General features: G+C 38.4%; 2 protein-coding genes across 6 annotated transcripts in view; both read left to right on the top strand.

The window, feature by feature from the left end:
* The window catches only part of ITCH (itchy E3 ubiquitin protein ligase), a 66,160-nt gene extending 55,441 nt beyond the window's left edge, over positions 1 to 10,719 (top strand). For all 5 annotated transcript variants that reach the window (XM_010584040.1, XM_010584041.1, XM_010584042.1 and 2 more), the window contains 6 exons: positions 2,271 to 2,411; positions 4,223 to 4,343; positions 5,098 to 5,202; positions 6,027 to 6,123; positions 6,509 to 6,581; positions 7,260 to 10,719. In XM_010584040.1, coding sequence (XP_010582342.1) covers positions 2,271 to 2,411; positions 4,223 to 4,343; positions 5,098 to 5,202; positions 6,027 to 6,123; positions 6,509 to 6,581; positions 7,260 to 7,359 — 637 coding nt within the window. In that variant the 3' untranslated portion in view covers positions 7,360 to 10,719. The remainder of the gene's footprint in view (positions 1 to 2,270; positions 2,412 to 4,222; positions 4,344 to 5,097; positions 5,203 to 6,026; positions 6,124 to 6,508; positions 6,582 to 7,259) is intronic.
* Positions 10,720 to 13,105: 2,386 nt separating this feature from the next.
* The window catches only part of DYNLRB1 (dynein, light chain, roadblock-type 1), a 5,485-nt gene continuing 5,305 nt past the window's right edge, over positions 13,106 to 13,285 (top strand). Inside the window, exon 1 of the mRNA XM_010584039.1 lies at positions 13,106 to 13,205. Within this exon, the coding sequence (XP_010582341.1) occupies positions 13,203 to 13,205 (3 nt within the window). The 5' untranslated portion in view covers positions 13,106 to 13,202. The remainder of the gene's footprint in view (positions 13,206 to 13,285) is intronic.

The raw sequence follows: 13,285 nt of genomic DNA, 5'->3' as shown, positions 1-13,285 counted from the left end.
ACATTAAATTGTGGGGGAAGCTATTACTGGTGAATGATCTTCTGACTAAATTGTAACGAGTTGCACATGTAACATTTACCTTATGAACAGTATCAATCTGTTAATATTTTGTGGAAAGTCTAGAGTAAAAGGGTGGGGGTTTTAAGCCATTATATGTAGACATAGTTGCATCTTTGCATTTGTGTGTGCAGTGCACATAAGATGGCCACTTTTCACATTTGAAAGCAATGGGTTTTCTTTGTAACACCCAATAATTGCAATGTCTTTCAGTGCTGCTTGAGAGTGTTACATTTATTCTATGTATGGTTCTTTTGGTGCATATGTAATTTATAATGGTCTAAAAGAGAGCACAGAGGCTTCTGGATGTCAATATTAGGCTACTTGTCTATGGCAGTAAATGGGGACTTGTCATAGACATCACAAACTACTTTTTCTCCTCATTTTAATTCAGAGTATGCAGTGTTGCCAGATACCACCCAGTGGATTGTTGGTGTGAAACTTCCAAGACTGAATTCTTGGGTACCGGCAGTCCTTAATGAAAGATTTTGTCAAAGACAGGAGAAGCCTGCATCTGTAGTAAGGAACTAGAAAACTCAGAATTTGCTGTCAAGAACAACTCTTACATCTCACTCTGTATATGAGGGTATCAAATGACTAAGCTGTTCTGGCTACATACGCTTTTATTATTCTGCAGTCAGTGTTTGGTTTTTTTGTTGGATTGTGGTTTGGGTTTTTTTTTTTTTACCACAGAAGAAAGCAATAAGGAAGCTTAAGGCTGTAACAAGAACTTTTCTGAATGCTGTCTCTAGAGCAAATATGACCCAAATACCAGTAGCAATTTCTGAAGTGATAAAGAAATCTTCTAGGTTGGAGTCCATGAAAGGCTTTGCCCTTTTGAAAAAACAGTTAAGGATATGAAAACTCTGGAGAAAAAAACTTCAGTCCTCTGAGGGGTGCACAGTGACCGTTAAGTACAGACACCCAAACTTAAAGTTTAGTATAGTTGAGCCTGCTTATCTGTAGTGCTGATGAAGTTATCCTCTAAGGAAATGACTGCAAATTTGTAGGGGAAAAAAGTCACGTCTGTCAGGGTGGACATAATTTTATTCCTCACCAAAAAACCAAATTTTATAACTTTCCAAGAAGCTTTCAGTAGCTTTTAATTTCTTGGTCCTTCTCCTATCAGGTGGCCATTTTTCTCAGTCCCACAATTTTGAAAATTTCACAGACTCATTGAGTTTGGAAGGGGACCTCTAGAGGTCATCTAGTCAAACCTTTCTGCTCAAACTGAGCTAGAGCAGGTATCTTTCATTTTAAAAGGAAGAGGTTATTTTATTTCATCATCCATCCATCTGAAGCCTTCCCTCCTCATCTGAGATTTCATGCAATAGCATGTATTTTGGAAAGATCAAGTTCAGAAGCACTGTTGCATCATGGTGCTAGGTAAACCACAGCGATGTTTTCAAGACTGACATTTCTGTGTTACAGTTCAGGACAAATATCTTGATTTTGCACTTTATTTGGGGGGAAAATGGTCATCAAAACTTCTGCGTATGCAGGTGATTCTTCACTTTACAGAAGCACTTTATCAACATATAAATTACAGGGTTGTACCTGTTATTCTCCTGGCTCTTAACACCTATAAAGAGAATAGAGTTTATTTGAGCAATGTTTATTGGCTACAGATTCTTTCTATGTTGAAATTTTTAAAAGAATTCCTCTTTAGCAGGAGTAATTGTACTTTGTTAACTTAGGAGCTTGGGACATTTTAGTATATGCTTACAAGATAGTCCATAAATATACTGGAGTTGAAGATAATTGATTAAGCATGCAAAGTCTTGCTTAGTTGCTTCTTATCTGCTATTGTCTGACAAAATGACAGCTATGTTTTAACAGAGTCCTTGCGTTACCTGTTAGAAGAAGCAATCATGCAACGAAATATGCAAAAATGTCATTACTTGAAAAGTTCCTGTATTCCATAGACATTCCGCAGATCATAGTCAGCAGGTAGTTTGTCAGCCTTGTGACTGGTAACTTTAAGGGTACTACTGATCAAAAATTTCTGATCGGGAATACAATTCATGTATGCATATTAGTAAAATGAGTCAGTACTTCTTGAAAAACCATAATTATTGTGTAAGGAACATTTCCTTATCTTGATTATTTAGCTCCAAACCTTTTTTTCTTAAGGTTCTTCATAACCATCTCCTCTACTGAGTACAAGGTCTCAACACGGTTATTTAAAACTATTTTTTATTTTCTCCTTACAGAGAGAATGATATTGAAGAATGTGGCTTGGAAATGTTTTTCTCAGTTGATAAAGAAATTCTAGGTGAAATCAAAAGCCATGATTTGAAGCCAAATGGTAGCAACATTCTGGTCACAGAAGAAAACAAAGAAGAATACATTAGGTAAGAATAAATGGAAGATTTTAAAGTACTCTTATCCCCATCATTTTCTTTCTTTAGTTCTAGCAAGAAAAGATTGTCAACTATGTAATCTGAAGTATTGTTGAAATTCTGTCTCTGAGTAATTGCTGATGTTGGCAACAAGTGGCAATTGTATGGATATCCTATTTGAAAGAAGACTATTGATAGAAATAAGTTTCTAAAATCCACTTTTCCCAAAGATTACAGTTAGTAGAAGGTCCACCTTTTTCCTAGAGATATTTAAGTTTAGCAGAGCATCATGACAACAAATGTGAATGTCAGGTATTTCATGAAATCGTTCATTACATGTGTTTATTATTGGAATTATATTGCTTTATAGCCTGCTGATACTCTATCCAGCCATTTATGTTTGAGGTTTTTTTAAACTTAAGAACATTTTTTGATGCTTTTGTGATGATTCTTATTTTTTAAAGATACTTCAGATCACTACTAGTTTTATCTGAACTGGTCTTATGTTATAATTAGGTCTTGGCATTTGTAACAGAACAGTGTTATGAATGCTGTAATAAGTTGAACTGTGAATAAATGAATAAATGAAGGGTTATGTTTGCAGTACCAGAATGTTTTAAAGCAATAGGTTAGAGGGAAGGAGCCTAAGAGCAATTAAAGAATAAAAATGTAAACAGTGACCTGCTTTGTCCTGAAATATCCCCTTCTTCCTCAATGTGCAACAGTACATAAGCTCTGCTTTAAGGTGTGAACTTCAATGTATAAGCTTGGAGGATGTGCTTGCAAAAAAAAAAAAAAAAAAAGTCACACACATTGCAGGCACAAAATAAACTGGACCACAGCAGAATTTTCCTCTCATGATGTGTTCTGTGAAGACTTCTTTCACAGGAAGGGGTGAGGGAGAAGGGAGTGGATTTTGTTTTCATCACATTAGTATTCTGAAGACATTTCAGTGGTTCACAGAGAAGGTAGTATTTGCAGAAGAAACATACTGGCATTTTGCAGTTTTGCAAAGTATTAATATTGGGGTTGCAAATGGGGAGGATCTGCAGAAAACCATTCTCTTCTAGTTTCTAGGAACCCAGGGAGAGCTCAGATTCCAGTTTCACTCATATTCTTTTGTCTTACTCAGTCCTGCTTTAAGTCCCCAAAGCTTCTAGGATTGAAATCAGAAAATAGCCATCTCTCCTTTAGACTCCAGTTCTCCTGACAGGTTAGGCTTGAATTCAGCATAATATCTGCTTCTCCCTGGGTTCAGGTTCTTCGGGTCTCCTGCCTGCTTTTCACCTTTTTATTAATGGAGAGTGGAATTTCTGCCACAGAGCAAAGTTTCATGATTAACAGAAACAAATATGGAACTTTCCAAATGGACATAGTCGTTTCTTGGTAAGCTAGCAGTCCTACTTATCTTCACCAGTACAACTTGACCTAGTTTTTACCTTTTCATGGATAATGACTGAGATTTCTGGGGAGAATATTAGACAAATATAGCTCTGCATTTTTTTCTTTCTTGAAATATTTAGGGACTGCTGTGCTCTCTTTAATCAGTGAATAGACGCTGCCTCCTCTTTGAGTCTAAAATACTTTCTCTAGCAGAATGGTTGGAAACACAGGGTTTTAACTTAAAAAACAAAATTGTTTGCACAGAGTACAGGTTACTAATAAAATTATACAATGCTCTATCCCCAGAACTTTCCAGACTTTCCATTTTTTAAATTTTTTTTTTAACCTAGCTTACAGTTCATCTCAAAATAGGCTAACAAAGATGTGGACTTGGGTTAGCACAGGCCATTTAAATTATCTTTCTGTATCTTCTTTTACAGGCTAGTAGCAGAATGGAGACTTTCCCGAGGTGTTGAGGAGCAGACACAGGCTTTCTTTGAAGGCTTTAATGAAATTCTGCCACAACAGTATTTGCAGTATTTTGATGCTAAGGAACTGGAGGTAAAGGATTGTTTGGCTATTGCTAGATCCAGGTTGTTATTCATAAAATACTTAAACTCCAGTCATTATGTCTGAAGAGCAGGACGCTCTAAGGCTGACAACTCAGTTTTATAGGGTATATGAGGGAAACTTTATGGAGTAGTATTTGATTAGTGTGTTTCCTTTCACTTTCCTCTTTGCAGCCTACTTACGTGTTTCTAAAGGCTAAGATTCTGCCAGTAGAAATTTCTTATCTAATTGCTTTTGTAATGCTCAGCAATTTGATTTGCTGGTGTTCAAAGAATGAGTAACTTGACAGAGAGGGAGATAAAACCAGATATGCAATGGATGATCGCATACAGACTGGACCAGGTTTCTAGATGGTTTTGATCTCTCAAACTTACACTTTCTGAAGCATCTGTTCAATTTTAAAAGATAAAAACATAAAACCAAAACATCCTGTTCCTAGTGGAAAATTGTATGGCTGGGCAATGATAAACTTCCTGGCTTGAATGTGTAAATGCAACCAATTATTCCATTTTTCATAACAGAGATGCTTTCTATTTTGTGGCCTCTCCAAATACGCTTCATAAGCAGTCATCATTTTTTGTTGTAGAAGTTTTGAATAAAGTTTAAAATAAAAACCAAGTATACTGTCTTTGCAGATGCTTCCAAGTATGGGTGCAGTTGATGTTCTATTTTGCCATGTGGGAAGTCATAGAACAAAAGTCATAACTTGTACTCACAGGTTGATTTCCCTTTTTCTCCCCTAAAGGTGCTTCTGTGTGGAATGCAAGAAATTGATTTGAATGACTGGCAGAGGCATACCATCTACCGGCACTATACCAGGACCAGCAGACAGATAGTATGGTTCTGGCAGGTTTGTAGACTTTGTTTTATTCTCAGACCAACAGAAATTACAGAGCACAGCTACAGCTTAGTAAACAATAGTCACAATTATCAAACAGATCTGTAGTGTGTAAATATAAATTGTTACTACTAATCCAGTGTTGTGGTTTAACCCCAGCCAGCAACTAAGCACCACGCAGCTGCTTGCTCACTCCTCCCCACCCAGTGGAATGGGGGAGAGAATTGAAAAAAAGTAAAACTCATGGGTTGAGATAAGAACAGTTTAATAGGACAGAAAGGAAGAAAATAATAATGATGATAATTATAATAAAATGACAATAATAATAAAGGGATTGGAATATACAAAACAAGTGATGCACAGTGCAATTGCTCACCACTTGCCGACCGATGCCCAGTTAGTTCCTAAGCAGCGATCCCTCCCCCCCGCCCCTGGCCAGCTCCCCTTAGTTTATATACTGGGCACAACATCACATGGTATGGAATATCCCTTTGGCCAGTTTGGGTCAGCCGCCCTGGCCGTGTCCCCTCCCAACTTGTGCCCCTCCAGCCTTCCTGCTGGCTGGGCCTGAGAAGCTGAAAAATCCTTGACTTAGTATAAACAGTGCTTAGCAACAACTGAAAACATCAGTGTGTTATCAGCATTATTCTCACACTGAACCCAAAACATAACACTGTACCAGCTACTAGAAAGAAAATTAACTCTATCCCAGCCAAAACCAGGGCATCCAGCTATTAGTAACAGTCATGTAATTTGTTAATCTAAAGATGATGATGATGTGAAAATCTGAATATCAAATCTATACCCAAATGTTTATTTGAATTACTATTTTTCAGTTTGTGAAAGAAATAGATAATGAGAAGAGAATGAGGCTCTTGCAGTTTGTTACTGGAACATGCAGATTACCAGTGGGAGGATTTGCTGACCTCATGGGTATGCATTAATAATCCCTTTAATGCATTAGATAAATTGGGGTTTTTTTTAAAAGAATCAAGTTTTACATTTATGGACATTTTAAATGAATTTTATATTGAATGCTATTTTGTAAGTTCTGCATATACTTGAGCTATGATGGAAAAAGAGATGAGGGAATGTTTACATCTGTTGTATTGAGTTTCAAAATCTCTTCGAATTTATGCATTTCACCACAGGCATACCTTGATCTAGACAGTGTTACATAGTGAAAGACAAATGTCTTTTTTTCTGTGCAAGTAATGATAATCTTGTGTTTAAGCCTTTCATACTTCAGTTGTAATGCATTACCTACTGATTACAAAGATAGCTAGATCTATGCCTTGTTTATTTGCATTTATTACAGGGAGCAATGGACCCCAAAAATTTTGTATTGAAAAAGTTGGAAAGGAAAACTGGTTACCTAGAAGTCATACCTGGTGAGTATGTAACAAATCAGAGTATTACTGTTGTTCTGGTTTTGCTGACAACAATGTACTTGGAGATTTTAGTAAATGGGTAATATATTTAAATGGTTGAGACTGTGTGAAAGCAAACTCCAAGTTATACCAATAAACTTTGTTGTTGAATAATAGCTACACTTTTGAAAAACTCTTGTGGCATGGAGTAGATTCCATTGTAAATTCCATGGATTTGTGTATTACTGAAAATTTAAAGTAATAAACAGTATTGTCTAAAGAATTTGGGGTTGATATCACTACATTGCATCTTGATAGTGAAGTAGCCACATTCACTCTCCCTTCCCTAAAGAAAAGGTAGCTTATACTCAGTTCCTCAGGTGTATTAGTGTTTAGTAAACCACACAAATTTAAAACTTCAAATGTGAATGATGACTCTAGTTAACAACTAGGAAAAGTTAGTGAAACTTCTTACCTAGTACACTACATTTCTAGAAAACTATCACTGTTCAAGCACTTGAACTCTAACTTTTGCTCTTAGAAATATATAATTTTTTGTCAGTAGTCAGCTCTTCACAGGGTATAAATCCAGGTATCCATCTACACAGCAAAAAGTTTAATTACCCATAATCATAATGGATTTTTTTTTGGTGATGGTTTAATTATTTTTCAGTACTTAAGTTTCTTCTTTATTTTCAGTTTCAATCGCTTAGACCTTCCACCCTATAAGAATTACGAGCAGTTGAAGGAAAAGCTGTTGTTCGCAATTGAAGAAACAGAAGGATTTGGGCAAGAATAGCTAAAATATGCACCTTGAAGAATGTGAACTCAACATGATGTATGTTCTTCACTTCTGCTTGTTGCACACTTCATTGTAAAGTAGACTTGACTTGGATTTATTTAACAATACTAATGTGTAAGTAAATGGATGTTATCCTGAGGTTTTATCCACATTAACTCTGGATTTCTACTGAGCACTTTCAGAAATCAAATAAGCAGATATGGCTACAAATGAAATATGACCTAAGTAGAGGTTTAATACAGCTTTGGGCTCTGCTTTGTTTTACCATTCATTAATTAGAATGTGTCCTTAATGACTGACAGATTTTTAACAATAGTTTTGTCTTTCCTTTTTAGTAGCATTTTTTGCTACTGATGCACTGGGAAGTTCATTGGTAGCTGCAATGCTGCAGCATCATCATAAGCCTCTTTACAGCAGGGTTATTAGAGCCAGCTTGTAACCATCCTCTGTGTACTGTGAGCAAATTCATTGCTTAAGCCCCTTTTTTCTAACTCAAGTGTGGCCAGACTGTTTTTTCCCTGCTTGGAATCTGCTCACATGCCAGCTGGATTCAAGCTGCTGTTAAGGGGATGTCAAACTGTGGCACAAATCCAGGGCATAGCTTTGCTTTGTTTTTTCCCAATCCTGCTAATTTCAGCAAAACAGACACCCACCCAAAGTTGTTGGAACATTTCTGTGTGCCCTCAGAAGAATTCTGATCTTTTTCTGTGTAACACATTTAACTTTTAAATCAATCTTAACACTGTGGTACTTCACTAGTTTTGCAAAAGACAAGACCACCTGGGATTGCACTGATTCCATTTAGATTCCCGTTTGCAGACTGATGTTTCTTGTCAAAAGTGTTAACAGACATTATTCTCAGTGTTATTCTTCAATGTTGCAGCCAGTTTGCTCTGAAGACAATATTGGGCTCTCAGGAAGAGGTACAAAACAACTGGATTCAGAAAATGATAATACTTATTTTTGCTGATGAACTGATATGTGATACTGGCTAAGGCTAAGAGGATTAGAAAGTTCAGACATGGATTACAGATTTTGTAAAAGCTGGAGCATCAGTAAATAGTTCTATAAAGACTGAAACTAAAGTTTTTTGGGGAGGTTTCTAAGCTAATTCACCCTAAGCTGCTTAGAGCTAGTAACTTTTGTAGTGAGTTCCTATTGTATTAATAAGATCTTTTACTTCCTTTTAGAATCTGTTCATATTCAATTCTCTTCTGGTTTACAATAACATTTTGCATTTTACTGCTCCTTTAGACTGAATGCACTTTTTGGGTATGGTCAGCTCTTGCCCTATCTGAAGGGAGCAAAGCAAACTTCAATGAGATGAGCTGTTAGCCATAGTAAGAGACGTGACACTTGAAATAGCGTGTAGCACATAGTAAAGCATAACTGCAGCTCAAAGCATTGGGACAGGAGCTGTTTTTAAGAGGCTTCTAGATACTGGAGCTGAAACAGGACAGTGGGAAACTGTAGAACTGAACTTCCAGTCTTGAAAAGAATATTTGTTTCCTGCTGTCCCTTCTGTCTAAACTATAAGAGGGAAAAACTGATTCAGGCCTAAGAAGAACCAAGACACTACAGTTTTTAACTGACTTCAAGAGTTTTTTGGGGTCATACAAAGTGATAAATGCTTATTGGAAGGCAGAATGGTTAGACTTTAGAGTGAATAGCTCTTTTGTCATGCATATTCTAAGAAAGGCAAGGAAAAGTTTCTGATGATGCAGAAATGACCCTCTTTTACAGTTTCATTGATGGTGAGAACTAACCTGACTTCATGGTTTTACTAGGAGGAAAATCTGCCAACTTCAAAGCATTTGATGGATATATTACAGCATACAGCTCATGAGGAGAAAAAAGCCTTATAAATATTTTCTGTTTATATTAATTCTTACAATGAAATGTAGTTATCTAACATATTTACAAGAGAGATTAAATTAAGCAAGATAATGCAAGATTAAGCTATGAAAAATAGTCTGTGTTCTGCATAATGCTTTATGATTCATGTAGGGAACGTAGAACTATTGTTAATGTATAAATATCACCCAAAAGGCTTTCAGCCCTATATTTTTAAAATAAAGAATAGTTATAATTGAAATAGCCTTAGCCCTAGTTCTATAGGGTATGGCTGTTTAATATTTTTATGGTTGAAATGTTTAGTTCAGGAAAAAGGTAAATGCTTGTATATATTTTTGCAGTCCGGGATTCCACTTATTCCATTTTTCTTTCTTTAATTTAAATGGCATGTTTATATGTCTCTTCTGCTGTATTAGGATGGGGGAAAGGGGGCTGGATATCCCAAGCACCAGATATGATTTTAAAATGTTGCAAATAAAGAAGGCGGGGGGGGGGGGAAATAATCTGTGAAACATTGGATTTGGCCAAAATATAAAAAATCCAAAGCAACTTTACTGTGTTAAATTGGCAATGTTTCTGAAGTCAGAGGTTAAGATTACTTAGGCATTTTACTTTGTCAGCATTGTGAATGCTAACAAATTGTTAATTTTTTACAGTGTGTTGTGTAGAAATAAAAAGGAATTAATGTAAGCCACTGGTGCACTTTTCTGTTCTTTATAGGGATCTGGTGAAAACAACATGTGGATGAGCCCACATCATCTTGTATCCCAGATAATAGGTTTTTATGAATTGGACTTCCAAGTAAGATTTTCAGCAGAGATTAATGAATTTGTCTCCCACTACTTCAAATTATTTAGCAACCCAAGCTGCATAAATTCATAGTATGTCACAAATGTATATTCATACGCAACTGTCAATTGATCCTAGTTTTCAACTATTAAAATACCTTTTAGTTAGAATTTTGCCTTATGAGAATGACATGAGAAAATTAAATGCTGAGCCACTGATCTAAGAATTAACAAAGCCTTATTGTTCTGTGTAGCTCAGGAAATGTTAATATACTAATAAAATGCACAGTAAATGCATCATGTCTTCATCTGATCTAGTATGGAATTTCATTTTTTTTAATCCAGTTGCTGGTGTTTTAAAAAAAAAAAAGCTTTTTTTATTATTCTGAGAAAAGTAAAACAAAAAAAAAGCTTGGGGTTTTTTTTTTGTTTTTTTTGCATTTTTATTACATGCTGCACTGGATTTGTAATCTCAGCTTGCTCTGTTATATTGGTATCTCCAGCCCCCTTTTTGTGGTCTCTTTTAATTTTCTTCAAGAATCACTGTTTGTGTATATGTGCTCTAGTGAACTCGTATATAAACTGGGATCAGCAGCACTGGATTGTAAAATACTGTACTGAAATTCATTGTTGAAATTTCCTTGCATTGTAATTTCAAATACTCAGGTAACTGTAACAGTATCTCAGTAAGTCAAATACTTTTATAAAACTACTTAAAGAGCTGGTAGTTTTGTCGTTATTCTTCTGTGTTATGAAGCATCCATGTGCAAATAAATTGTCTGTCTGCTTTTTGGGGGGTGAGGGGTTAGGCTGTCTGAAGTTGTCCATCTAGCAAAGTTCTTTAGGAACGTTTCTTTCCTGAGACCTCTTCTGCTATTGTTGTTTGCATTGGAACTTCATTAGGAGATTTCAGACACAGCTGTCTTTGTGACTGGTTAGAAACTGCAAACACAACAATTCCTGAATTTTTAGTGCTGGGGATGCTGCCCCAACGAGACAGTTGGTCTGTTAGTGGTGGTACTCTGAGGGAGATGGTCTGGAGAAAGGTTCTGCAGGAGCCACAGCTTTAACATTTTCTTGTACCACTATTGTGGTGATAACAAAAATGAGGTATGACTGTGCAAGTTTGTGTTTTCTGTTTAGGAATGACAGTGTGACAGGAAGGAGGGGAAAAAAGCTCAGATGAGGCTGACCAGCCTTGTAGTTACCCTAATCCTCCTCCTTGAAAGGAGAAGCGGTTATTTACTTTCTTTCTGTGATCAGGAACCTCCCCTGATTGCCTCAACCTTTCAAAGATAATTGGGATCAGCTTTACAATGACATTGGCCAGCTCCCTCAGCGCTCACAGGTACATCCCATCAGGTCTCATGAACTTGTTTGCATTCAGTTTGTTCAAATGTTCCCTAAACTGATCATCCTCCACTGAGGGTAATCTTCCTTGCTGCAGACATTCCCACTGGGTTTTCACTCTGCATATTTTCCCAGATGTTCACGCAGGCTCGGTTATTACAATTTTGTTAGTAGCAGCAAATCCCACATATGCTTTTCTATGCCAAGTAAATATATGCAATAATAACTGCCTTTTTTCTGCAGCAGGGGAGGTTAGTTTTGAGTTGCTTCCTCCATAATTTGGATGAGATCACTTAAAAGCATGCTAGTAAGTTGTGTAAACCCAAAATTTGACACTGCTTTGGGTAGTTTTAAGTTAGTACAGCTATGAGGATATTTCACGTATATCTGAAGTTTGGGGGGGGGGGGAAGAGCTAAAACAGAATCACAATGCAATGCACGGTAAATGTATGGTATGATAAATGTACACCTCAGTTGCACCATTGCATTAGTTCCTCACTATTTTGTTCTGTGATGCTGCTGCTAATGTCTGTACCAGTCCTGGTTGGGGTTATTGATGGGTTTGTAGTTGGCAAGATGGGAGTACTTGTTTAGTTTAAACAAAACCTTGTTTGGTTTAGGTCTCTAATAGCAGCTCTGCACTGCTTACCTATTGACCAAATCTTGTCATCGTTGGTAGGACTAGAAGTGGAATCAATCTATGGTAGAATGACTTTCCGTAAGCAAGCTTTAAAACTTACTGCTGGACTGGTAAGCAAGATTAGAATTTAAATTAATTAGGTTGCAGAGCTGTAAATATCCACTAGACGAGAAAATAGCAGCATCTCTTGAATCCTAAAGAAGGATTTGTTCCTGATCTCGAAGGTGCCTATCTCATGTCCACTCTCAACCTATCAGCTCTACAGTAGTGCAAAAATGACAGGGTTTGTTGGAGAAATCTTGTTTTCTCTGAGCAGAAGGTAGTCCCTGCCAGATTTGAAGGACCAGTGAGCTTATCTGCTATGTCAAATGCTGGTTTTCAGAGTATCTTGGAAAAAAAAACAAAAAATACTTTATGAGGTCACGCTTCTACTTTTTACCCAACAAACACCTGCTTTCTGTAACTGTTGAGAGGAGCTGAGTGTTAGCTGAATGGCAGTTTTCTGCTTGCACAGGGGTAGTGCTGAAAAAAGCAGCACTGAAATCAAGCAGAGCCTGGATTCCAGTTGAAAGGGGGAAAGTACTAACTGCTGCTATTGTGTAACACCAGCTAGGGCTGTGTCTGATACGGTGCATGAGTGGGTTACTTCGTTTTGCCTTCAGAATACAGGACATGGCCCTATGTAAGTGGGCTGAGCGTTTACCTTTCCCATACTGGCAGCAGACACCCTTACCGCCTCACCTCACTTCCTAGGGGCCGCGGCAGGTAGGTTCCCACCAGCCCGGCAGTTTTAGGGGGGCGCGATGCCTGTCCGCGGCAGTGGGGCCTGGACTGACCATCCCCGCTCTGCCCGGCGCCTCGCGCACCGGCGGTGTGTGTCAACTCTTTGAGGGGTAAAGTTGTGAGGGTTTAGACCAAAGGCCTTTACGCGAGATCAAGGACCCGACGGCCGCCAAGCGACGGCTCCCCGCCCGCAACGGTCGCCCGGGACCCGCCCCCGCCGGGCCCTGAGGCGATCCGGGCGGGGCTTTACCGCGGAAACGCCGCCATTCGGCTCCCCTCTCCGCCCCGCCGTTGAGACAAGTGCTTCCAGGGCAGGGCCTACGTCGTGACGGCCGGCCCGCCGCTCCTCCCCGCGGATTGGCGGAGCGGGAGGCGCATGCGCGCGGTGCCGTGACTGGGCGGAGAGGCGGCGGCGGCGGCTCGAGATGGTGGGTGAGGCCGCGGCGGGCGCTGGGGTCTGCCCGGGCTGGCGGGAGCGGGGGCGTGTCACCCCCCCGGGGCCGGGGCG

The sequence above is a fragment of the Haliaeetus leucocephalus genome, unplaced genomic scaffold (assembly GCF_000737465.1).
Source record: "Haliaeetus leucocephalus isolate CR32 unplaced genomic scaffold, Haliaeetus_leucocephalus-4.0 Scaffold933, whole genome shotgun sequence".
NCBI classification, from domain to species: Eukaryota; Metazoa; Chordata; class Aves; order Accipitriformes; family Accipitridae; genus Haliaeetus; species Haliaeetus leucocephalus.
The sequence above is the reverse complement of the archived record's forward strand: the minus strand, read 5'-3'. Positions and strand labels throughout refer to the sequence as shown.